Genomic DNA, 27,894 nt, shown 5'->3' on the forward strand with positions numbered 1-27,894 from the left:
GGATTTCAATAAGCAAGGCTGTTTGATAGCCAATCGTGCGTGACAGAAAACACCTGATGTAAATCACACGAACGCTGTTGGTGGCGTTTTGTTCACAGCGTCTAGACACACCATTGAGATTAATGTAATCTGTTATTCCTCTCCGACAAAATTAGATGTTTCAGGAGCTTTCGTTTGTCCTCTAAGCCATGAGACATTCGTAAATGCATCCACAGACTTCGTGTTGTGACTGAAGTACCGCTGCAAATGGTTGCGAAGGGATATTTCAGTGAAATATGTATGTATTCACATCAAGAAGAAAGCGAAAATGGTTGACATGTGATGGCTGTCATGGTATGCATCGTGGATAGGTGAACGCATCTTGGGATTGCGAATGTGGTGAACTTGACACCATTCTACGGTTTGTCATCGGTTGTCCCGGCGCCTTCTTCCTCTTGGATGGTTTTTCCGGTACTGCAAATGAAAATAAAAAAAACGCCATCACAATGTGTACAACGTGCTTTCTAAAAGGGGAAAGCATGCAAAGTATATCTGGTTATCTCAAATGGTACGCTTGAGATACATTGCTACATTTCTACTTTATTTGAGAACAAACTGTAAGATTTATGTTCTTTTAATAGGCAGACGAATGGCCTCTGAAAATGGAAAACTCACCAAGTCACCACGCACCTCTCGATCTCGAAGGCAGCGATACGGCTGAGCCGAATATTTAAGTTGTTCAGGAGACTGCTGATGCTACAGGCACTAAGTGACAGCATATCTCGTGGGCAGAGAATGTGTCCTCACTAATTTCTTACCGAGTTTGGGACGAGCGTGTATAGGAAAAAAATAAGTGGAGCTCACGCACACTCGCTAACATTTTCGCGAGCCAGACTCACGAGGACTCCCTCTCACACACAAAAAAAAATCACAGCATAGTCAAGGAGTGAACGATGATGACGGGGGCGAAGTATTGGAGGATTTTATCGCTAAACCATTAATACCCACGAATATCGCTCACTCCACCATCAAAGACGTGACAAACACTGTATCTATTTATAAAAAAATTATTATTGGTAAGAGGTAGTTACACCTCGCTTAAGTTCCCCCTTCATTAAAACAACTTTATGGTCGGTCAAGTGGTGAATTTGTGATGGGGCGAAGTGAGATATTTGCAAGGATGGAATAGTGGAGTTTCCAAAGGTGGAACTATAGGTGATCACGTACGAACAAGGGATGGACACAGTGAGACAATTTATGGTACTTTAACGTGCACCTACATACAGTTACACGACCATTTTGCTTGCATATTGGCTGCTGCTGAACATTGTTTTATGGTTGGTGAATTGATGGATCGGTGATGGGGCGTAGTGGAATTTCGACAAGGACGAAGTAGTAAGTAGTCGGTAAAGGTGAAAGTATAGGCGGTCACGTACATACATACAAGGTGTAGACAAACGCACGCTTTTAGGAGGCTCTTCGACTGGACTCACCCGGAATCATACTCATAAGAACTATGTTTCATTCGTACTCACTCAGACTTAGACTCATGGCTCAATCGGCGTCTGAAAGAGTACGAGGGAGTCAAATCAAGAGTTGGTCAGTCCAGAATTCAAATGTTCAATCTAGGTGTCAATGCTTTTTAGAACAAATATCTCATGTAGTCGGCGCTCTTCTTGAAGCTCATTGATATAGTACCTGGGAATACGAGTGAAGAGTGATTGCAAACGAGTAAGGTCATTGTCTTGAAAAAATGACAATTGTATTTATCAAGAGCGTCCTTGGAACAGTTGGCGGGTAAGTCTAGGTATACTCCCTTACGTAATTTACGCTTCTGATCAATGAACATAAAATAACGTATAAATATAACTGAATTGTAATACGTGTGAGTATACATGATTGTAAACGAGAATAAGGGTAAGACAGATAATAATTCTGAAGGTGAGTTTATAGGATCATAGATGGACCAAAATAGGTGGAACTCAGTCAGACTCAATTAAGAGATATACTCTGCGCTTTTGACACAGTGGGAATCAGATTCAACATAATTTTCCTGAGCTGGACTCCCTCTGACGAAAACGTTTTTGCACTGAACTCATTCGTTTCATCTTCCGCCGGACTCATTCAGACTCACTCAGCAAAACGTTACTCAGCCGGACACACTCGCATTCCAACTCACGGTTTGATCTGAGCCTAAGAGAGTGGACTGAAGGGTGAGTGTGCCTAGGTATGGTGAGGAGGTGTTGCATTTCTTATCAGTTTTTAGTGCCCTTCGTTTTACCTCAGCACGCCAGATAATATACGTATACAGCTCGGATAATATATCAGTCATGGTTATATAATGCAATTCGTAGCACCTGAATTATTTTAGTGCATAGATAAACAAAAATGTATGAGTACATGAGCCTCGATTAGCAAACATACTTTCTGTTAAGGGAGAATGTGCGAACTTATTTTCAAAATCCCGACTTTTACCTTGATGTAAGGAGTTCAGCGTTCGGTGCGTGAGGTTCTTTTTTTGTTTCTTCATTATTTCAGTGGGCTTGGCAGCACCGTGTTCGGGCGGTTGCTCATGAATTTCTACTTTTTCGTCCAGGTGGGTGACAAACATTCTGTGTGCTCTATTAGAGACGATTCGCTCACTTTAGTGGTGCTGCCGGGCCCACAGAGTCTGCTTTCTTCATTGTGTGATTGTTTGCTTGTTATTAGGCTACTGCTGTTAACATCAGGTGATGTGGAGTTAAACCCTGGACCCCGCTCAGACTCAGAGTCGGGTTCAGAAGCCACCTTAAACAAACAGCTCCTCAAGAAAATTCTAAAGGAACAAACAAAGACCAATAAAGCGCTCACTGCTCTTTCCGGAAACTCAATACACGTAGAAACTACAGTAGGCAACGTACAGGAAAGATCAACCGCCATAGAAAACGAGTTAGCTCGCCTACAGCAATTCGAGGATAAACTCACCGAGCATGAGGTTTTGACCGTAGAAACAAATAAACTGGTGCGAGAGCTATAGGTTGAGGTAGAAGACTTGGAAAACAGGAGCCGCTGGAATAACATAATAATCTATGGCATGGAAAAGGATGATAACAAACGAAATTCAGATTTACAACAGCGGATTGTTATGTGCATTTTTAAAGACACCCTCAAGGTGAATGTTACATCTGTAGAACGCATGCACCGAATCGACAGGAAAACACAAAATCGAGAGTGGACAGTAGTTCTTAACCTGTACAATTTCTCTGAAAAAAAAATGTTGCCCCGCCGCGGTGGTCTAGTGGCTAAGGTACTCGGCTGCAGACCCGCAGGTCGCGGGTTTGAATCCCGGCTGCGGCGGCTGCATTTCCGATGGAGGCGGAAATGTTGTAGGCCCGTGTCCTCAGATTTGGGTGCACGTTAAAGAACCCCAGGTGGTCGAAATTTCCAGAGCCCTCCACTACGGCGTCTCTCATAATCATATGGTGGTTTTGGGACGTTAAACCCCACATATCTATCTATCTATCTATCTATCTATCTGAAAAAAATGTTAGTCCTTCGTAATTGCGGCAAACTGAAGGGAACAGCGATATCGATATCCGAAGACTTTTCCGCATGAGTTCGGGACCTGCGCAAGAACCATGGCAATCAGCAAAGGAAGACCGGGACAATGGTGCTAAGGTCACTCTTGTATTCGATAAACTAAAGATAGATGACGACTTGTACGTATGCGATGAAGCAAGAAATGCAAGAGTTTTCCTGAGAAGGGCACGTCACGATGGTCGCGCGAAAAGCAACGCGTGACCCCCGCAAGCCGCCACACCGTTTTCATTGGTATGTTTGAATGCCCGTAGCATTGTTAACAAAACTGACAGTCGTGATAACTGAAACGTGGCTGCACCCAAACATTCTTGATTTCGAATTTGTTCCTTCTTCATACTGCCTACTTCGGTCAGATCGTGACGGTCGTGGGGACGGGGTCGCCATTGCATAAAAACGTGGTTTGAAATATCATAGAGAAAAGGGTATCGCGAATCACGAAAGCGTTTTGTGCACATTACTTGCTCAGGATGCTCCAGTACTGATCGGTAGCATCTACAGAAAGCCAAATGCGTCTGATGATTACCTTTTACAAGTACATGACTATCTGACTGATAAGGTTACCCCCCGTACCAAATAATACTTACTGGAGATTTCAATCTCGCTATTGACTGGGAAAACTTAACAAGTACTAGAAATACCGCCAACAGCGAGCTATTATACAATTTAAGGTTCAATTTTTCATTGTCCCAGTTGGTCCAGGAACCAACCCGAATTCAAGAAAACACTCGCTCCATACTAGACCTAGCTTTTCTTTCTGATAACCTATCCGGTAAAGCCAGTGTAGAAGATGGAATATCTGACCACAAAATGTTAATCATAACTTTTAACCTTGAATGCTTAAATACCAAACCCGATGGCACAAATTCACGGATAGCCGTGAAAGACTACACCAGAGCTAATGATGTTTGTGTTATGGATTACCTCGACACAGCACTAGAGACTTTTTCTCTAGAGGAATGTGAGAGTGTTAATGGTATGTGGATTCAACTGAAAAAAATAATTACCTACTGTGAACAAAATTTTATCCCAAGAAAACTAAAACGCACACAAAGAAAACTACCATGGATCAATCGCCGTATTATTCACCCCAAAAGAAGGGTACAGAAAATGCGGAAGAAAAGAGGAATCCAATCATCTTAAAGGAACTTGCATCTCAGCTTAAGGCGGAAATTAGAAATGCAAGACCAACTTTTTTTTCGCATACGTTATCTCACTTCATGACGGATCAGCCGCAAAAATTTTGGCGTTTCTTGGCACGGCCTGAAAACCCAACAACTGAAGTAGAAATTGAGGGTACTATCGTAAAGGAAGCGCAGGCAGTTTCCAATGCTTTCAATAGGTATTTTCAGTCGGTATTTACACGCGCATGCGCACCAAGCAGCCCTGTTGCCCCGGTGCATCCTTTTTTAATGCCCAATGTCGTTGTCACTACGGAAGGTATTCTGAACCTGCTGTTGCAGATCGATGTTAAGAAATCAGTGGGTCCTGACAATATTTCAAATGTATTCCTTCGACGCCACGCAGAGCAACTATGTCCCTTTCGTGAAGCAATTTTTAAAGCAACAGCTTCTTTACGGGCAGACTGGTTGTGTGCAAAGGTAATTCCAATTCATAAAGGCGGGAGCAAGCTGTCCATAGAAACATTCAGGCCTATCTCGCTAACTAGCTGCTCCTGTAAATTATTGATACATGTAATCAACAAGGCAATAATTACTTATTTAGAAGATAACAACTTATTGCACCCAAACCAACACGGATTCCGTAAAAACCTATTTACCGTTACTAAACTCTTGGAAATAACGCATGACTTCGTAACTACTAATAACTCACAGTTGCAGACCGACTCCATATTTATAGACTTCGCCAAAGCTTTTGATAAGGTGCCTCACAGTAAATTGATTGACAAATTTGTGTCTATTGGTATTAACAGTAACATAATAGCTTGGATAAAATTCTATCTATCAAATCGAAGCCAGTATGTAACCGTAAACAACACAGCCTCTGATTCATTGGAAGTTTTTTCAGGAGTACCACAAGGTTCCGTTTTAGGACCCATCTTGTTCCTAATATATGTTGATGATATCTATATGTGCCTTGAGCATAACGATAAAGTGAGATTATTCGCCGACGACTGCGTAATCTACACCACTATCCGCACAACTGATGACCAGCTTAGACTTAATACCACACTAGCTAATATTGCATGTTGGTGCCTTGAGTGGGGAATACGAATTAACGTGTCAAAAACAGCTTGTCTTAGCATAACTCGCAAAAAATAATCCAGCCTTTTAGTTACAATTTGGTCGGCACAAACATTGCAAAAACGACGCTGTTAAATACATAGGCGTTACCTTTACAAATAAACTGAATTGGGATGCCCATATAAGCAGCACATACACAAAAGCCTATCGCCAGCTAGGGTTCCTGCGTCGGAAACTTGCATTGGCGCCTTCTAGTGTAAAACTGACAGCATGACAGCATACAAATCTCTCATAAGGCCGAACCTCGAGTACGCCAGCATTGTTTGGAACCCCCACCAAAAATATCTTTCCAACAAATTAGAAATCGTCCAACGCAAGGCCCTTCGCTTTATCTATTCTAAGTATTCGAGGCATGACAGTGTCACTGAATGCGCAGGTGGGCATGCTTGCCGACCCTTGCAGCCCGTCGCCGTGTCTTTTCCTTAAAGTTTATTTTTTCTTTTGTATCAGAACGGTTTAAACATAGATAAAGACAACTATATAAAGCCACCTAACCATCACTCCCTTCGTACCAACCACAATAAGTGCATCAGACCATTCATGTCACGCTGTGACACTTTTAAATATTCCTTCTTCCCGTCAGCAGCGGAAGAGTGGAACAAACTGCCACGTGAATGCGTTAATCTTTTTTATGCAGATTCCTTTGTTCGGAATGTAGAAAGCCTGTTTTATGAAGACTAAAAGCACCTTTTGTTTTTTTTTCGATGTTTGTGAGCGCTTCCGAACACACTGATCAATGTACCCCCTGCTGATACCTCGATGTTTTGTGACCTATCCATGATCTTGTACAATTGCTTTGATCGTTCAAGTTTTATTTTCACCATCATCTTGTGATTCTGTTTCTTCCTCTATGTGCGATATTGCCTGGTTTGTACACGACTGTGTATATTTGCCCGCCCACCCTGTATGAGCCTGAAAAAGGCTTACAGTATTAAATAAATAAAATAATAAATTACGCTGCTTTCTTTGATCATGTAGTGCCACTCAGGAGCAGCACTGCCGGTTTTAGAAAGACGCCTTGCGAAGTACATTGAGCTCAGAAGCAGTCACAAGGTATGTCATTGATTCTTTGTAGAAGTTCACAAGGAACAGTCGTGCACTGGAGTGGTGCACGTGGTGTTTGTCAGTAGTTTAAAAAGCATTATTTACAGTCATATGTTATGAAAAAAAAAAGAAACCAATGGTCAGTGTGTATATCACAAGCGCTTCCGCAAGTTTAACACCCGAAGGTAAATGCTTAGCCCATACCCCACCATATGGCTAAACATACGTGGCATGTATTGACGTTTACGCTATTATTATAGTGACAGCTCTCTTCCTCCCGGTAGAAACGTAGAAAGCGAATTTGCCCATGCATTTGATGCCGAAGCTCAGCCGACGCCTATTTTCTATTCCTTGCGGCCCCGCCGCGGTGGTCTGGTGGCTAAGGTACTCGGCTGCTGACCCGCAGGTCGCGGGTTCGAATCCCGGCTGCGGCGGCTGCATTTTCGATGGAGGCGGAAATGTTGTAGGCCCGTGTGCTCAGATTTCGGTGCACGTTAAAGAACCCCAGGTGGTCTAAATTTCCGGAGCCCTCCACTACGGCGTCTCTCATAATCGTATAGTGGTTTTGGGACGTTAAACCCCACATATAAATCAATCATCTATTCCTTGTGCTCACAGGTGCGTCGTCATAGCAACGCGAATGCGCAGTGTCTGTTTTTTTTCTGAAGATGCTACTTCTGCAGTCGGGAAGACCTGGGCTCCTGTCACGTGACAACCTTGCCGTAGATAAGGAGAAAATTATTGACAGCGTGTCACTGTTTGTTGCACGGGACGCCACCGTGGCATGCATTAGGGCCAAACTATGCGGCGTCTTTGCTGGTGTTTTCCCGGTGTTTCGTATACGCCGGTCTCTGTCGGCGTCAACGCTACCGATAACGATAGCCAAAACGTGCACTTCAGGACGACTCAGACATATGCAGCGTCGAAGACGACGCCAAAAGCGGTTTGGTGAACGGAGAACCAATCTGCGCGTGGCTGGCAGCGACTTCGGCTACCGAAAAACATCGTCGCTGCTGTAAATGGCTGCCCGTTCCTGATCTATTACGTCGTCACTGTGATCTGTGTGACCCACAAGTTCTCGAATTATGCTTGTATTCGACTTAGCTTGTTCCTCAGAAAATTGGACAGCAGACGCTCGGAATTTTTTTAGAAGTGTTTCTGAGCCTTATCCTTAGGTTCATCAGTAGTCTTAGTGGGCCTGTGGGTTTTGGCAGAAAGCATGGCCTCAAAAGTTAGAGACAACTTGTAAGCTCAGAGGATATATGTTACAAGTTTGTGGCTATTCCTTTCGAAACAGATGGCGTTACAAATAAAATCAGCAAAAAATTACCGTTCAAGGGCACTTTGACTTGTTTCCTTTACCAAAGAATGAAAAATTACACATAAAAACTCTAACGAGGAGCATTGCTTGTTGGTCCACTTATGGACGCTGACACTGCTTTGTGAGGACACAAGGTTATTTCCTTCGGTCACATTGTGTGACGCTGGGCCTGTGCTGGTCTCAGCATTTTCCACGTGGTTGGTCACCTTCTTTGGCACCTTTTGTAGAGTGTCTAGAAATATTACTGTCTAGTGTGCTAAGCGCGCGCATTCCGCACGAGAGAGGGTGGCCCCGCATGTGATGACTGCACGCAGATGCCACAAGCGACGCTGCGTGCCGAGTGGTTGCCCGAACGCGCAAAATTTCTCTAATTCTGTTGCTTCCGGAGCCTCGCCACGTGTAAAATCAATGTGTGACAGCTATGATCTGTTTTACTGTGAAGTTCGACGACGCCAGATGTAGGCTGAAACATCTGAGATGGTATTATCTAAGCAGCAACGCAAAGAAAGGACGTGTTTTGTGCCACTGTGACGAAGCAGTTATCGGTCGAACAATTGATTGATTCGTGGGGTTTAACGTCCCAAAACCACCATTTGATTATGAGAGACGCCGTAGTGGAGGGCTCCGAAAATTTTAACCACCTGGGGTTCTTTAACGTGCACCCAAATCTGAGTACACGGGCCTACAACATTTCCGCCTCCATCGGAAATGCAGCCGCCGCAGCCGGGAATCGAACCCGCGACCTGCGGGTCAGCAGCCGAGTACCCTGGCCACTAGACCGCCGCGGCGGGGCTATCGGTCGAACAAGAAAAAGGTGTCTTGTTCCCTGAACCAACTGATCCAGCACGGTTTCCTGAATGAAAAAGTAGGATAAAGAGGGCAGACAGAGGGCCTACGCTCGACGCGGTTTTGTGCGAAAGACATTTTCCGAATGACTATATCGAACTATCTTTTCTGATTGGGTGACCATTGTTGCGAACGAAATTGCCGTTTAGGCAAAACTTCAAGTATCAATCTTTAAAAAAATTGAAAATACCGCCTCAAATTTCAGTAACGCCCTTTTTTCCCCATTTTAACGTCAGACTCTCTTTGCAAAAATGTATCGAGTATCATTTGCGGCGAGTGTCAGATTGTTCTTTGGCATATTATTATTTATTTTTACTTGATCTTACTGGAAAGCAAGCTAAGAGGTAAAGGTTTTTCGGTATTCTGTGGTAATTTTTGCTCTCAAAAAGAAAGCATATTTTTAAAATAACTGGTGGTTATAGTGGCAATGGTCTTTAAGATTAATTTCTTTGCGCACTGCAGCCACTTTGAGAACCTATCTATCTATCTATCTATCTATCTATATATCTGTCTATCTATCTATCTATCTATTTATCTATCTATTTATCTATCTATCTATTAATCAATCTATCTATCTATCTATCTATCTATTTATCTATCTTTTTATCTACCAATCTGTCTATCTATCTATCAATCTATATATTGCCACGTTCCATTTCACAAGTTTTTGTTATCGTTCCGAAACACCACACGATTCTCGGCGCAAACCGCGCCTGCAGGTTTCGAGAAGGTTCCGGACTGTAGTAGATCATTTCGATAAGATCACGCCCACTGTGCGAACGGTACAGATTGTTCTGGAACCTACGCCACCGCCAGCGATAACGCTAGAACATTTGACGGCAAGGGTATAAATGCCGACGCGCTTCGCCGCTTGTGAGTAGTTGATCGAAGGCCGACGCTGCGTTCGCCACTATCAGTCCGAGACTGCTATCTGTGCAAGTCTGCTGCTGTAATTAGACTTTCCCTTTACCGGGCAAAGGTTCGCCCAAATAAACAGTTAAATCCCAACACGAAGTTTCCTGTCTTTGGCCACGTCACGACCCCGTGACATCTGGTGGAGGTGCTGCTTCGTTCATGTACCGGACGCCCCCGTCAAGCCGTGAACCCAGCCCCCGTCGCGGAGAAGACACCGACGCCAACCAAGAGCAGCGAACGAGCCGCCGACAGCAAGGTCTCCCACCGGAGTACGGCCTTCTACAAGACAAGGCGCGGAAGACCAAGACCATGACCTCGACTGCAGCGACAATGACAACCGGAGCGTCCCAGCCCGCGATCGTCATTCATCCACCCAGGGAACCACCAACGTTCCATGGCTCATCGTTTGAAGACCCGGAAACCTGGCTAGAAACATACGACCGTGTGGCCGCCCTCAACCACTGGGACAACGAAGAAAAGCTCCGTCGTGTGTACTTCTACCTGGAAGACACCGCAAGGACCTGGCTAGAGAATCGGGAGTCCACGCTCCGAACGTGGGATGTCTTCTGCGGTGCATTTCTGCAAACGTTCGCAAGCGTCGCTCGCAAAGAGAGGGCCGCTGCTCTACTCGAGACCCGGTTTCAGCTACCAAATGAAAAGGTTGGAATTTTCACAGAGGAGATGACCCGCCTATTCCGTCACGCTGACCCAGACATGCCTGAGGAAAAGAAAGTTCGTTTCCTCATGCGAGGGGTCAAACAGGAGCTCTTCGCGGGACTAATGAGGAATCCACCGAACACCGTCCAAGAATTTGTATCCGAGGCGACCACCATCGAAAAAACGCTGGACATGCGCACCAGACAGTATAATCGTCGCCTGACTCCAGAATGTGCTGCTGCTCAAGCCAGTGACTCCGACGACCTGCGTGAAACGATCCGAGTGATCGTGCGGGAAGAGCTGCGCAAACTGTTGCCTTCGGCGCAGCCTCAAGTGGATTCGATCGCCCACATTGTGCGAGAAGAAGTCCGGCAATCGCTTCGAAGTCCGGAAACACCGCCGCCCGAGCAAGAAACTATGAGCTACACCGCTGCAGTGCGCCACAATGCTCCTGCCCGTCCACGCCAAAACGCTGCCCCGTCACACTTCCGTCGCCAGACGCCACCGCCGCCACCACCCCAACCGACGTCCTACCGTTCCACAGCGGGTCAGCGCAGTGCACCGAGGAAAACGGACGTTTGGCGTGCACCTGACAACCGCCCGCTCTGCTACCACTGCGTCGAGGCCGGGCACACATACCGCCGTTGCCAGTACCGACAGATGGGACTGCGTGGCTTCGCCGTCAATGCACCGCGTCCGCAGCCAGGAGATCGGCCACGTGACATCGCTGACTACCTGGCAGGAATTCAATGGACACCACGAAGTCCTTCCCGTTCGCCGTCGCCCAGCCGCCGCATGTCACCGCACCCCCGGCAGTACTCTGGCCCAACGCGGGGCCGGTCTCCAAGCCCGTATCCGGGAAACTAAGGGCAGCAACCGATGGAGGTGCGGTTGCTGTGCGACGAACTACCGAAGATCCTCCGACGACGACGCCAACGCGACGGAGCTTTTTGAACACAACACCAACCAAGCAAAGCCCTGAAGGCAAAAGCTCACTTACCGAAGGTGGCCGGACGACACAACATGGAAGCAGCGGAACAAGCCGACGCAGCCGTGACCCGACGCCACGCCCTAACTGTAATGCGAGACGGCGAACTAGCGACCTCGACGTTCTTATCGACGGCCACAGTGTGACTGCTCTCGTCGATACTGGAGCCGACTATTCTGTCATCAGTGGGTCGTTCACCGCGAAGTTAAAGAAAGTTAGGACAGCTTGGAAAGGCCCTGAAATCCGCACAGCCGGAGGTCATCTCGTAACGCCTGCAGGAATCTGCACAGCGAGAGTCACCATTAACGGCCGTATTTATCCTACAGACTTCGTAGTCCTACAGCGTTGCTCGAGAGATGTCATCCTTGGCATGGACTTCTTATGCCTCCATGGTGCTGTCATCAACCTAAAAACAAGGTCGATAACGTTATCCACAGAAGAAGCACTACCGCCGCGCATGCCATCAGGACACCATGCCTTGAATGTGCTGGAAGAAAGGGTCACCATTTCGCCTCGCTCAAGCGTCATTATTTAAGTCGGCGCTCCTAAATCACCTGACTTGGAAGGCGTCGTTGAAGGCAGTCAGCATCTGTTGGTCACCCGAAATATTAGCGTCGCAAGAGGAATTGCGGAGCTGCGGGGAGGCAAAGCAACGGTTATGCTCACGAATTTCAGCAATGAGTACAAACATGTGAACAAAGGAACAACGGTCGCATACATCGAAGAAATTGCCGAAGCCACCAGTGCTTTCGCCCTCGCCGATTCTGCGGAACCTGCTCAGAGGAACCAAGCCCCTCCCATAGCTTTCGACTTCAATCCCAGACTTCCGAACGATAAGCAAGAACAGCTCAAGGCCCTGCTCCTGCAATACGAAGATAGCTTTTCGTCGTCATCGAAAATTCGGCAGACCCCAATCACGAAACATCGAATCATAACCGAAGAAAATGCCAGACCACTCCGTCAGAGTCCGTACAGGTTTCGACGCGAGAACGTGAGGCAATGAAGAGACAAGTAGATGAAATGCTGCGAGATGACATTATCCAGCCGTCCAAGAGTCCGTGGGCATCCCTCGTGGTGTTAGAGAAGAAAAAGGATGGGACCCTACGTTTCTGCGTCGATTATCGCCGCCTGAACAAAATCACAAGAAAGGACGTGTATCCTCTCCCACGAATAGACGACGCACTTGATCGGCTCATAACGCCAAGTACTTCTCGTCAATGTACCTCAAGACTGGCTATTGGCAAATCGAAGTCGACGAAAGAGACCGAGAGAAGACGGCGTTTATAACACCGGACGGCCTCATCGAGTTTAGGGTGATGCCCTTCGGCCTTTGCTCAGCTCCTGCAACTTTTCAACGCGTTATAGATACAGTACTGGCAGGATTGAAGTGGCAGACTTGCCTTGTGTACTTGGACGACGTCGTCGTGTTTTCCTCGAGTTTCGACGAGCATCTTCGGCGCCTTGAAGCTGTACTTCAAGCCATCAAGACGTCCGGACTCACACTGAAGCCAGAAAAGTGCAGATTTGCGTATGAGGAGCTCTTGTTTCTGGGGCACGTTATCAGCAAGTCTGGAGTTCGTCTCGATCCACGGAAAACAGCCGCCATCGCCGACTTCCCGCCGCCCACTGACAAGAAGGCCGTGCGCCGATTTCTGGGCCTGTGCGCCTATTATAGGCGGTTCGTGAAAAACTTCGCCCGCATCGCCGATCCTCCCACTAACCTTACCAAGGCCGACTCGGAGTTCAAGTGGGAAACGCCACAGGAACACGCTTTCCAGGAGCTTAAACATCGCCTCCAGACGCCTCCGTTACTTGCCCATTTCGACGAGTTTGCCGAGACAGAAATACATACTGACGGAAGCAGCGTAGGTCTTGGCGCCGTTCTTGTGCAGAGGGCTGACGGACTTGAAAGGGTTATTAGTTACGCCAGCCGATCGCTATCCAAAGCAGAAGCAAATTATTCCACAACAGAAAAGGAGTGCCTCGCCATCATCTGGGCTACGTCGAAATTTCGCCCCTACCTCTACGGAGGGCCCTTCAAAGTTGTGAGCGACCAGCACGCCTTGTGTTGGCTAGCCACCTTGAAGGACCCTTCAGGTCGCCTCGCACGATGGAGCCTGAGACTTCAAGAATATGACATTACTGTCATTTACAAGTCCGGCAAAAAAACACTCCGACGCTGACTGTCTCTTTCGTGCGCCTGTCGATCAACCGCTACCCGACGACTCGGATGACGACTACTTCTTGAGAACGATAACTACCGACGACTTCGCTGAACGACAGCGGGCCGACCCGGAACTTAAAGCCCTAATAGAATACCTCGAAGGCAGGACCGTCGAAGTCCCGAAGGTATTTAAGCGCGCACTTGCGTCGTTCTTTCTACAAAACGGTCTTCTACAAAAGAAAAACTTTTCACCGCTTCGAGCTAAGTACCTCCTTGTGTGCCTTCAGCTCTGCGACCAGAACTCCTGCAGGCCCTGCACGACGATCCGACGGCAGGGCACCTCGGTGTTTCCCGCACGCTCGCGAGGATACAAGAAAGGTACTACTGGCCACGTCTTACCACCGACGTCACTCGTTATGTGAGGACATGCCGGGACTGTCAGCGACGCAAGACACCGCCGACAAGGCCAGCGGGACTTCTGCAGCCAATTCATCCAGCTTGCCGACCTTTCCAGCAGAGTGGTATATACCTACTGGGGCCGTTCCCAACGTCGGCTTTCGGAAACAAGTGGATCGTGGTAGCTACCGACTACCTCACCCGCTACGCCGAGACAAAAGCCCTGCCAAAAGGCAGTGCATCCAAGGTAGCTAAGTTCTTCGTCGAAAATATCGTCCTACGTCACGGCGCCCCGGAGGTCCTTATCACCGACAGAGGAACGGCATTCACTGCCGACTTAACTCAAGCGATCTTGGCAAACAGCCAAACAAACCACCGCCGGACGACAGCGTACCACCCACAGACCAACGGCCTCACCGAGCGGCTTAACAAGACGATCGCCGACATGCTGTCAATGTACGTCGATGTCGAACACAAGACGTGGGACGCCATTCTTCCGTATGTGACCTTCGCATACAACACGGCGGTGCAGGAGACGACGCAGATATCTCCATACAAATTGGTGTACGGAAGGAGCCCGGCAACGACACTCGATGCCATGTTACCCAACGTCACCGACGAAGAAAACCTCGATGTGAGCGAGTACCTTCAACGCGCCGAAGAAGCCCGACAACTTGCGCGTCTCCGTATCAAGAATCAACAGACGACCGACAGTCACCGTTACAACCTTCGACGACGCTTCGTGGAATACCAGCCCGGTGAACGTGTTTGGGTGTGGACGCCGATACGCCGACGTGGACTAAGTGAAAAGCTTCTGCGACGGTACTTCGGACCGTACAAGGTGGTTCGACGTCTCGGACCACTTAATTACGAGGTTGTCCCCGACGGCTTCACGAACTCTCAACGACGCCGATCGCGACCTGAAGTCGTCCATGTCGCGCGCCTCAAGCCGTTTCATGCACGTTAACAAACTGAAACAGTGTTTTTTGTATTATTGTTGTATTGTAATTGTACTTTCTTGCATTATTATTGTACCTTTATCTTTAGTTAAAGCATCGGGACGATGCCTTTTTTCAGAGGGGGGCAATGCCACGTTCCATTTCACAAGTTTTTGTTATCGTTCCGAAACACCACACGATTCTCGGCGCAAACCGCGCCTGCAGGTTTCGAGAAGGTTCCGGACTGCAGTAGATCATTTCGATAAGATCACGCCCACTGTGCGAACGGTACAGATTGTTCTGGAACCTACGCCACCGTGAGCGATAACGCTAGAACATTCGACGGCAAGGGTATAAATGCCGACGCGCTTCGCCACTTGTGAGTAGTTGATCGAAGGCCGACGCTGCGTTCGCCACTATCAGCCCGAGACTGCTATCTGTGCAAGACTGCTGCTGTAATTAGACTTTCCCTCTACCGGGCACAGGTTCGCCCAAATAAACAGTTAAATCCCAACACGAAGTTTCCTGTCTTTGGCCACGTCACGACCCCGTGACAATATCTATATACCTATCTATCAAATCACCTACTTCTTGGTGCTCTCACGATCACCCTCTTAGGGTAAACAAAAATTAGTGTGGGCGGGTAAGATGGTTTGATGAATATTACTCGCTAATCCTGACATGAATAATGTCACAATCCCGTCACGTGCGCAATCAAACCCTTTCACCACACCTCCTTTTAATGCGTGTGCGTTAAGAAAAAGGTAATGATTTCAACGTTGCCCCTACTAATGCAAATAATAAACGTATGTGTCCCAGAAGAGGAATATAGGCAAGCATTCTACGTAGGAATCAAGTATTCCACCACAGAGCCATGCTTGGTCTCCGAAATACTTTGCAAAAAGAGCCTAAATTTCGTGAAACGCCAATCCTGGTTTTAGTGTTGGCTATCCATTTACTGACATTAATTTTGCGCCTTTTCAAAATGTTTCGTCTCATAAAAAATACAACAGAGTCACCTTCCATCCGCATGCTTTGCACAGCATTGATTTCCAAGTTACGTGGGATCTGCCTTTTTTGCGGGCAGTATCGAATGGCGAAATGAACGTCACGAAATAATCTTCGTTTGGTATTGCAAAGTGCCAATACTATGAAAGCAATCGAGTACTTCTTATACATTTAAGCATTTAAAAAAGTGACTCTGAAAAAAAACAGAAAAAAATTTGCTCCGTTTCTGCATGTTACACTGCAAATATCGTCGAAAAAGGACAGTCTTTCGTCTGCAGTGAGTGACCAAAACGTTTATTTGATGTTCTGCGCAAGAAAATCAGTTAGTGGTTTTCTGAAGGCGCTGCGTTAGAGTGCCTAGAGCGTTCAAGGGAGGCGAACGAGTGCATCAAGTCACGTTCCACGAGAGACATGAGTGCTACCTGGCAGTTATCTTGGAAAACGAAGCGCGCGTGCCCTGCGCGCCCATCTCGGAGGTGATAAAGTGTAGAACGCAAGGCGATGGGTAGGTGCCACCACCGCGTCGTCTTAGCAAAGCGTTGGAAACACTCGCCTTTTCGTGCAAGCGTTACATAGTCAGTGCAACATGATAAACGCTACTGTCCTTAAAATTGCTGATCTATGCCTTTTCTAGTAAGAGTCACAAATACAGAATATTGACGTGTTGGTATGGTGCCTCATATCTGAGCAATATTGCTTTTTAATTGACAATTGCACAAGTAATAACGCTGAAGATTGAGCAACATTGGCGGGCGCTGCAAAAGGGGTCGGCCGTTTGGAGTACCGTTCGGCCACTTTGGTGCCGTTTAAAATACCGTTAGGACGGACAAACAGACAAGTGTACAGACAGACAGACCAAAATTTTCGGTTGCGTTGAAGGTCCTCAAGAAAGACTATCGTCTTTAGTAAAATTTGGCCTCACGTGGCTTGGCCTCCTGAAAGCATCGCAGTGCTTACGGAGCGCAAGGATTGAACGCTAAAGTGCCAACCACTGGCACGCGTATGCACGCGCCTACGCGTCAAAAGCGTTTAGTCGCGCCTGTGGAGGAAAAGGGCGCGCAACCACTGGCACGCGTCAACCGCGTTGCCGCCCACGCGTGCAAGGCCGATGCACAATGTTGCTTGAACTTTTGGCTTAGAACTGTCCAAGTTCAGCACAGAACGGCACGTTCCTAACTGGAGCGAGTATATATGTTTTAGAGGATAAGAACACGTTAAAAAATTGATAGTGCTTCACCCAACACAGTTTAGACTATTTTAGAAGTAATTGACATTCCAGCGCCCAAAGTAACCACAGCGGTATGACCAGAAATCAACATCGGTGCGAGCGCCACTCCCGCGAATAAACATTCGCGTCTAGCATACTGTACGTCTATCATAGACATGTGCAGAGTTCTCCTTAAGGAGGGGGGAGGCAAAAGTTTGTCACAGTGCCCCCCTCCATGTAGGGGATGACTTAGCGCCCCTGCATGGCGCTAAGTCATTATGTTATTATATGTAACTATATTATGTTATGTTATGTTAATTAATATGTTATGTTATATTATGGTAATATATGGAGTTGACATTGAGCTCCCCCCCCCCTTCTCTCTTGGGTAAATGAGGGGGCGGCTGCCCTCCTGATCAGGTTTACAAACCACCGGGTTTATATACCTGCACTACCAAATCTAATAACAATATCTTGAATATGCTGGTGCCTTCAGTATATTTACACAACATATTTCATAGCACTCAACTTAATAATCACGCCTGAATTTTCAAGATCTGACAGATTTAGGTCAGTCATAAGACTACAATTGAGGCCAGAGTAGCAGGCTTTCTGTTTATGTGTGTGTTTGAAATATCCTCTAAAGCAACAAAGCACCCCTGGTTCTTATTGATACAACAGATATTTGTCATAGGATAGGAACCAAATATTGCGTAGAATGCCTTTGGGCATTTTCCATAGTCGAAATGTGCTCTAATGCAACTAACTCTGCCTGACACTTCATGATGTGACAGATATTGATCATAATATTGCAAATGAGCCTTGCATGGAAGACTTCTGGGCGTTGTCTTTAGGCAAAGTATTCTCTAAAACGACAAACAACACCCAACTGTTCATAAAGTCACAGATATCGGCCATAATATTGGAACTGAACCTGGTATAAAATACCTCTAGACGTTGTCTTTACTCAAAGTATTCTCTAAAAAGACAGACGACACCCGACTGTTCATGAAGTCACAGATATCGGCGATAATATTAGAACTGAAACATTAATGCAAGACTTCTGGATATTGTCTTTAGTCAAAGTATTCTCTAGAACAACAAACGACACCCATCTGTTTATGAAGTCATAGATATCGGTCTCAATATTAGAACTCAAACCTTATAGCAAGGCTTCTGGACGTTGTTTTTAGTCACAGTATTCTCTAAAACGACAGAGGACACCAAACTGTTCATGAAGTCACATATATCAGTCATATTATTAGAACTGAAACCTCAATGCAAGACTTCTGGACGTTGTCTTTTGTCAAAGTATTCTCTAAAACGACAGACGACACCTGACTGTTCATGAAGTCACAGATATCAGTCATAATATTACAACTGAAACCTTAATGCAAGACTTCTGGACGTTGTCATTAGTCAAAGTATTCTCTAAAACGACAGACGACACCAAACTGTTCATAAAGTCACAGATATTGGTCATAATATTAGAACTGAAATCTTATTACAAGACTTCTGGACGTTGTCTTTAGTCAAAGTATTCTCTAAAACGACAAACGACACCCAACTGTTCATGAAGTCACAGATATCGGTCATAATACTGGAACTGAACCCTGCATGGAAGGCAGCCAAAATGTTCTCCTATGCAATAAAACACACCCGACACATCAAGATACAACAATATCAAGGACCAGATTGGAAACGAGCACAGCGTGGAACACTTTCGGATGGTATATTTATTTATTTTCAAATACGGCAGCCCAATGTGAGGCTACTGCAAAAGTGGCCAACATATATACAAAATGAAAGGATTTAAACAGTAATATCACAATAAGTGTGCCAAGGTAAACAAATATCACTACCCTTGGGTGCACCCCGGTAAGAAATCGGAGAAATAGAACATTATTATAATACAAGTGCCTCCAAAAAGTCAGACACACTGGTATTAGGAATCAAACCAAGTGGATCAATCCAGTGTTTGATAACTTTATTTGAATGTATTATAGAGCACTACAAACGACTTCTAAGCTGGATGGTGATTGCAGATCAGTGCTGTGCTGAAGGCTTCAGCACTTTGCTGGTAGTTTAAATATCGTTTAACATCTACAAAATGCATCTGACACTTCTTGATGAGACATTGGTTTTGAGATTACAGCCAAGCACTGTGGATTTCACATGTCATCAATTGTCAAAATACCCTATAATGCAATAAAGCATGCCGAAAATTTTTGATGGGACAGATACCCATCATAGGATTGCACCAGAGCACCGTACAGAAGTTTTGGCAAGTTTTCCAACAGTGCTAAACTGGATATGCTTAAGTGCATGCATATATATATGATCCAAGTTAATGCATATATTAAAAAACTGAATAGAAATGAAGCACTCCTTGGAAACACATACAAATATTCAATGTTCGAAACCATCGAATAATATCTTCAGCTCATTACAGTCTGGACAACAGATAAATACAGGCACAGTTCTTAAAGGTCTCATAAGTCACATAAGGTACTTTTTGCATTTCTTCTATACAAAGTGCAGTACCATACTAGTGCACCTTCATTCATTCTGTGCATACATGTGGTGATCTTCTCTTCCAGCTATCGTGTCATCGTGCAGCTGATTTCAAATTAGGCGCTTCTCACAAGGTTTTCAGTCATCTGTCCAGCTGTGAACAAAACGCGTGTTATATTATAGTAAACTGTAAAACGACGGAGAAACGCCATTGTATGCCTATAGCTATGAGTACCAGAATGAACTATAAATTAAGAATGTGTGTGTTAGAATGCCTCCAAACAACGTATGTGCTACTGAGCGCGGCAGAGAAGCAGAAGACGCGAGAATTGAAATAACAGGCTATACCAGCAGAACTTAATCATGCAACTTTCTTTTTCGATCACCACAGGATAGCACGCTCGAGTTTCTGTCTTGTACGTGAATGGAAATGAGACCGCTGACAGCTGAATGTTTCAGCGTTGGTGGTACCCGACACGAAGTCACCTCACACTGCTACCAACCAGCACACGCTTGTTATCAGCGTGGCAACACACGAAAACGATTTGCACCGAAGCCAACGAATGCTTCAGCGTCGTACAATGCGCGAATACACTTCTATAAGTACGTACGTTTTCACATCACCGAAATGCGCTGGCGAGTGCGAGGTTCGCTTTCAGCAATGATGAATATCGATGTTGAAAACAAACACAGTGATGATGAAAACTTCTCCGGATGAACTACGCGATGTTTCGGGCGTCGTATATGATGTCTATGTTGCGATGGAAACTACCGTAGAGTTTTTTCAGCCGAGGTTCCTCGCATGTGCTGGTTCATACGAACTAGACGGTAGAGGCCTGCGCTGGTTGCAGATGACAACGCTCTGAATTGCCTCCGCGGTAGGCGAGGGCTCACGCTAAACCTTCGAACCTTCGAAGTCTGTTTACACTCGTTTTTAGCACAGAAAGTCACAGATCAAAACACAAGAACACCGACATGCTCCTTTCGCTCGGCCGACGATCACACACGGGACCGGCGCTAGCATAGCAGGCCGGCATTCGCTGGATTTGTCGGCGTCGCTCGAACTCGGCACGAAACCGCGTCACGCTGGTAGAACTCGCAGTCATTGGTCGTTTCGTTGTCGTTCTAGATTACGAAGCAGTCATTCAGGAACATTTCGAGTAGTTTTCATGCTTGCTTTCAGCACTCGGCTGTGCCTTCGAAGCGGCGGCCATTAGGCACAGCATTCGGAGTCATCGCGGCCTCTGGTTGGTTGGCGCGCGGCCTCGGGTTGGTTGGCGCCGCTGTACGCGTGGTGACGTAGCGTACGCGAGGCGAAATATCAAGCCCGGCTTGATCCCCCCTCCAACGTCGACGCCGAGAGGCGCATTTGACGCTTTTGACGCGTAGACGCAAGCGTTCGCGTGCCAGTGGTTGGCCCTTAATGCACCCACACCCACAGCAGCGCACCATGCGGGCGCCGGCAGCAGTCATCATCTGCGGGGCCAGCTCCTAGCCAGCGGTCAGCAAACTAGCCAGTATACTTTTAGGCACTCTATCGTTTGCATCTTAACATACATGGACGCGACGCCAGAAAACACCGACAAGAACGCCGCATGTAGTTACGCTTTTATGTGCCTGATGGCACCACAGATACATAGTTTCCCTTAACCGTGAATAACCAAAGCACCTGTTTTGCTTTATTTTGCTTTGTATTTTTTAAGAAATTAGTAAGTGTCATCAGGGACAAGCTAAGATTGTGGTATATTGATTTAGTTTTCTTTCTTTTTTTTCACCTGTTGATAGTTTGTTCTCAGAGCCTCATACATAAACTACAAAAGTTACCAGTGCTGACAATCTAGAAAAATTGTTAGTAAATGTCTGTACATAAACATTTTTGAGATTTCCATTAATGTCTGGCCTACACACACGTACTCATACATCCGCAACAGTTAATTACTATTTTCCGCCAATTAGCCATGTGTAGCCGACACTATAAATAACACGAAAACGAACTTCTGACTGTTGCGGCCGCTTGATGACGCAGTGGTTTCCGCAGGGTTTCTTTCTTGCATTCTTTTTGGCTGCGATGGTGAGGTACGGCGTGTAATTGCCTAATACAGACTCGCTCATAGTGTTTAAAGTTAAAAACGGGCTCACAGGACTACTGTGAGCACTAAGTGTGATAGCGTTTTTGCTTTATTCCTATATTCCTATTACTGCGCGGATTTCTATCGCTATGTAGTGTTCAGATAATTTTTTTAGTGAAGTGGTTTTATTCGTTGTACAGAGCATTTTATGTGCAATTCTCCTGCTTTTTATGCCCCATTTGGTCTGCGCGAAGCTCAAGTAAGTAAATCTTAGCCAGTAGTGAGTGACACATAGCAGCCAGTGTTCACAAGTGCTACATCTACGCGGGCAAACATGATTGTTCGGGACACCAACGTTAACGAACCACGGAAATGAAGGAGCGTAGATATGAAACTCATCAAGATTTGTTGCGGCATATCAGTTTCAACTTGCGAATATCCTCGGGCAAATTCAGTCTCACCGTTACCTGTATTTGTCAATGCCTGAGCCGGCGTCTTCGCCAAGCCCGTCAGTAGTGTAATTGGTTGATTCCTGGCCGGAGATGTGTTGCTCCACGGAAACCTGGTAGTCGTTATCCTCGTGATTGTCCTCATCGTCAGGTTTGTCTGCACGTCGCATTACGTTCGTCTGAGTCATGGGATTCGAGGTTGGGGCGTTAGGCACTGTCCCCTCCTTAAGCAAACGTAACAGTGAGGTATGGTGCTATATTTTCATCTATCGGTCATTGCTTTGACGGTAACTATCGTCATTAGGACATGGTGACCGTGCTGTACCAATATGGCAGATCCGTGCGTGCGTCGTAATTTAAGGGACAGTGTGAGTCAAAAAACAGCGTTTCCTGGTAATTGTTGCTAGCCATCTCACCTGAACGCCGTCGAAACAGCAGCGGGTTTTCTTGTTCCTTACCACAATCATATCTTTTTTTTGCTTACGTGTCCGACACTACAGCTAAAGGTACGCAATTATTTCATTTACGCTTTCCATGACATTGTGTGCCAGTCTGCTTCAAACGACTCAAACACGGAAAACAGCAATCACAGCGAACGTCAATATAATATTCCTCGTTGTATTTCTGGGATTCCATGCACCTAATGATTGTTTGTAGAAGCACGCCGTACTGCATAATTACAGAAGAATCTTTACCATTTCGCTGCCTAAGAGAAATCATCTTATTTTCCTTCCAGCGCACACGCGCTAGAAGGAAAATTAGAAAACAAGCCCTGCACTTTCAGCACACTGAGAGGAAAGTGTGCACCAAATGACGTCTTAGCGGCCATATACAAAGAGTACAATAGCGGCGTTACCATGGTAACTCCGCCATTGTACCTGTAGTGCATATAGCAACACAGTGCGCCACGTAACCGTACAAACATATTCCATGTTAGTAAGGAATGGTAGGTGCTTTTGATATACACTGGTTTGTTGTAGTGATGCCCGGCACATAAGCTCCACCCTCTCGTCTCAGCCAAAACCACGCTACCACCCTTTTGATCACGTGAAAATTGGCGCAGCAGGGTCAAAGCTCTTTTTAAAAGCTGCCTCTGAGTATGGAGCGTCTGGACGCTTCCGGCATCTCTACAAGCGGCGGCTGCAGTAGAGGAAGCTGCACTGAACATATCAGCTTTGTTGAAGTGTAGCTTTAGCTTTGAGACTTGATAAAACGTGAGGTATTTTATAGGTGATAGCATTTGCGAAAAGTGATCGCTGTTGCTGCAGTTTACGCCACGCGCGTACCTAATCTAAATTTGGTAAGCTTGCGATAAGACATCGCCGTTGCGGCAGTCAATGTCCCACGTGTGCATTTAATTCAGTTAGCTAATGGAAGAACAACAGGCCCAGTTCAAAGAGGAAGATTTAGGGTACGATATGCAAATATGCGGTGTAAAAATGCATAGCCACCAATTTTTACGGTGAATCCTCGCAAGTAAGAAATGTGCAGTGGAATTTATTGATGCAAGAGACCAAGGCAATCTCGACGGCACTCATCGTCAAGACGCTTGCGATAAAGCTTCAGCTAGATGCTATGGACAATGCGGTTACCTACCTGTCATATCTGCGGCTTAATTCGTTTATACGCTCAAACTGAGGCCATGAAATACCTGCAGGTCATAAACATACTGTACAAGTTTTTCGAGTGCTGCTTTTCAGTGAATTTTCACAGGCGTGAAAATCTTATGAAGCGCACCACAGCCAGAACAGCCCTGCCCGATACACTTGTGTCAGGTGTGTCATCCCAGCCGCATATCATTCAGGAAAAGCCTAGAAAGTCATCATTAGCGGCTGCTTCATTGAACCATGCCTACGCAGAAAAAAACGCATGCTCGAGTATAACAAAAATCTTTCGGCACGTGTGAGGCTTCTCCATTATATTAACATTGGCAACCGTACACATCGTTCGCATATTTTCACATAATTCAACGCTACTCACAACATTGACGTGCTTTGAGGTAAACATGTTCGCTATGTCTCTTCATGAAGCTTATTTAAAGAAATGTGATGCGGCACATTACAATGACAAACGCTTGACAGAGCTAATCGTTTTTGCTTGATAAGCCGCTTCAAAACAGAACCGTTCGACAAAGGCAAGGTCTCGCGTGGCTCGTCTAGCAATGGTTTTCCTAAACAGAAAACTGGAAAAAAACTAGCGCATTTTTCTTGTGCCTCCCCGCACAAATAATCGTAACAGCTTGTCGGTACCTCATTTTATTCCTCTTTTCACTCTACAGACAGCGCATGCAGCATCGAAAACACAGTAGCATCTGCAGTAGGCATGATGGGTTTTGCCTACCACGCCAAGCTAAACTGTCGACGACAGCGCCACCACATTTTCATGAAGTATGTTGGATGGAATTCGTCTTTATGCATACATCGCACGCCGTGTTGTGAAGGTGGCCACAGCGGCATGTGCGCTTACATCTCAGTCTCGTACCGAAAGGCGGCGGACAGCATTCATCATTCTGCATCGTTGGTAGCCCCGCAGTATTCCTCCGGCTGTAACTGCACCCGGTAACAGGTAACATTTTAAAAAACCTGCAGGCGTAGGTCAGCGAACTCACCTATGAGTCGACTCACTCAGATTCAGATCAAGCCGCGAGTGTGAAAGCTAGTGAGTCCAGATGAGTAGTGACTTGGCGAGTTTGAGTTCGAGTGTGTCCCTTCGAAGAAACTTTTTGTGCGAGTCCGAGTGAGTCGAAAGCGGAAGATATATTTTTGAGTGAGCTTTATTGAGTGCCACTTTTCTTTGCCTACCGATGGTCCTATCAACACATCTTCTGCGCTCCATTGAGCGTTATCTGGATTCCCGTTTACACTCACGTCTGCTAGCATATAATGCAAAGCGGTATCTTTCATACAACTTTTGATTATAGATTGATCAGAGATGTGAAATAAAAGGGGAGTCTTTTGAGCTTTGCCCCATCACCCTGCCAGCTGTCTCTTTCTGGGAAGTTCTCGATAAATATACCATAATATGTAAGCTTTAAAAAAATGCCCTCTATAATTGGTATTTGAAGGTAAACCATAATAAAAGGCGCCAAGAACAGTGCCGATTAGGTTAGATATCTGTGTTAAAAAAGCATTGACACCATGGTTGAAGGAGCTAATTCTAGAGAAACGCACCTATGACTCCACTCACTCCGACTGGCTCAAATTGGAATCGAGTCTGAGTCTAAATGAGTCCGAGTGAGGAATATTTTGATCTTTAGTCGGAGTGAGTCCGGTTGCAGAAAATTTTAGTGAGCTTGAGTCCGAGTGAGTCATAAGTGCAAAATATAATTCACGAGTGAGCTTAAGTAAGCTCGAAAATTTTTGCCGACCTATGCCTGCTGGTAACTATGTAGTGTGAACAGTGCATGCAACGAGCGCCTACCCATTCACCGTGCAGCGCACAAAGCAGATGAAAGATTCAATGTGCTCAGCCAGCGAAATCATGCCGAGACAACACGAGAGAACGGGACCAGCGTGCACGATTAACGCCTTGCGAAAATGCGACTGTTGGGCAGGATTTGCTTGTGACAATCGGACGAAACACACGTGCCCCACTAGACCAGATGAGGACATCATATATAGATTCGTATTCAGTATAGTGTAAAAACTTGCTCGTGCCCATTCAAACAACCCTACTTTACTTAAAATCTCCACTCCTTGCCGTGTATTCGCGGGTCTACTGCTAGCACATGCATTATAACATCATTTGCACACCTGGTGAGGCGCAAGATCATCGGTTGCAAAATGGTGACGCCGCTGTGCGTTCACGTGGAACAAGAGCATGGCGACCGGACGCCACCAGCAACCCGCGGCCAATCTTTTTTTTTTTGTACAGAGCATGGATAAACACGTGAAAACGCTGATACCACTCATGCCGTAGTCAGTGTGTCCAGTCGACAGCGGTCTCTCGTGCTTTCACGTGGTTAACGAGTCGGAGAGAGCAACGCGCTTTTTACTGCCCTGTTCGAATGTAAGCAAGAGAGGAGAAATTGCCATTCACATCGACCGCCTTCTAGATTCAGCACGGCTACACAAAGAGTCACGCCAGGGCTTCTTCTGAGTTTTTTTTCATCCACCGTGGATGTACGGAAGGCTGAATTTCGCCCTGGTCGAAATTCAGCCACTGTGATTTGAAATCAAGAGAATGGCATCGCGCTTGGTAGCGCTGCACCTGACCCTGCTAAGCTACAATGACAGGTAGGTACAATTCTCATTCTACAGCTTGCATCGTGACGATAATATATCTTCAGCGCTACTTGCATTATCTGCCAACGCCTGCGACAGTGTAGACAAGTACTTACGTTCTACTCGTAACAGTAATAAATCTTGTTTTTATTGTGTAGCTTTTCTGTCGTAAGTAGCGATTGACCAACTTCTCAAGGATGGGAGGCTTCTTCGCTCGAGAGCCACGGTTAAATAGATGAAGATGGTTTTGTAGCGCACATTCACTTTTTCAGTGTCGGAAAGCGGTGAGAAAGGTGGTACTAAGTGCATTTTTTGTACAAAACTAATGTGAGCTCACAGAAAAGTGAGCACTCCTTTGATGGTTCTATTCTGCGAAGGCCTCCTTCTTCTGTGCCGCTCTAATCCCCTTCGGGCACTTGTAAATAAGTATAACGCAGCGGCCGTCGGTGTTTTATGTGTCACCTGTTTTCGTCTAAAGCGATCCAAGTGTCCTCCTTCTCCCCCACTTGCTATAATGCTGCGGCAACGGCATCTGCTTTTGCACTCCGTGCAAGTCTATAAAATAAGTGCTTCTCTTTTTCCGTTTAAAATATATGCTTAAGGAACGTGGCCACAAACCAAAAGTGGTGTTGTAAGTGGTTCATTATGGTTTACGTTCTAACTAAAATTAGGGCCGAGGTCGCAAGGTTGTGAATTTCGTGTGTACTTGCACCAGGCACAATAGATATACTTTAAAAACCCTAGGTTATATTAGGCATTAACATTTTTTAGATGACGCGTGTGGGTCCGCACAAATCTGTCGCATGAGTTATCTAGCCTTTAGGGCCTGCCCATGCTTTTTCCGCACAGCCACATCGTACGTGCCAGGACACGTACGATGTGGCTACCGCACGTAAGCGGATGGCGAAAGAACTGCAACTTGCGCGCTGCAGGTGTGTGTGCAAGCGCGGTGCGACTGTGCAAATAACGCGTGCAAAGACGCTCCCATATGAAAGATATCACACTACATACACGTTGTTGCGGGTTCCGTCGTAGAAGTGAGCTTGTCCCGCTGTCGCTGCGCAGCACTGTTCAGCAGCACCACCCCGACTGCCGTGACGAAAACTACCAGCAACACCATGCACCACAGCGTGTACTGGAAGCTGGCCGGCTGGCCGGACACATCCCGGTTGTGCCTGGCGCGGTCCAAGAGCAGCTGGAATGCCTGCGCATAGGGGACACTTCATAGGCATAACTATGTAGCGTGACCAAACAGCACATGAATTTAGAGGTCTTCGAACGTTTGCGAAGCTGAAATATAAGCCAAACTAGAGAAGCGTTTAAGCTGCGAGGCGTC

The 27,894-nt window shown here is 46.2% G+C and overlaps 1 protein-coding gene across 1 annotated transcript; it reads right to left on the reverse strand.

Moving 5' to 3' along the window:
* Positions 1-316: 316 nt before the first annotated feature.
* On the reverse strand, positions 317-27,894 carry LOC142766987 (uncharacterized). Its single transcript, XM_075868203.1, has 3 exons — positions 27,570-27,894; positions 22,354-22,492; positions 317-453 (listed from the first exon to the last, which is right to left on the reverse strand). The coding sequence occupies exons 1-3, from the start codon at positions 27,676-27,678 to the stop codon at positions 396-398; spliced, it is 306 nt and encodes a 101-aa protein (XP_075724318.1). The 5' UTR covers positions 27,679-27,894; the 3' UTR covers positions 317-395.

This window comes from Rhipicephalus microplus, chromosome 7 (assembly GCF_043290135.1).
Source record: "Rhipicephalus microplus isolate Deutch F79 chromosome 7, USDA_Rmic, whole genome shotgun sequence".
Taxonomy (NCBI): Eukaryota; Metazoa; Arthropoda; class Arachnida; order Ixodida; family Ixodidae; genus Rhipicephalus; species Rhipicephalus microplus.

Excerpts from the sequence above, each read along its gene's own strand:
- LOC142766987 (XM_075868203.1), bottom strand. The coding sequence starts at position 27,678 with ATGGTGTTGCTGGTAGTTTTCGTCACGGCAGTCGGGGTGGTGCTGCTG. Across the intron at positions 22,493-27,569 it reads GACGGAACCCGCAACAACGT|ACAAACCTGACGATGAGGAC; the intron begins GTATGTAGTGTG and ends TGCGACGTGCAG. Across the intron at positions 454-22,353 it reads TCAGGCATTGACAAATACAG|TACCGGAAAAACCATCCAAG; the intron begins GTAACGGTGAGA and ends TTTCATTTGCAG.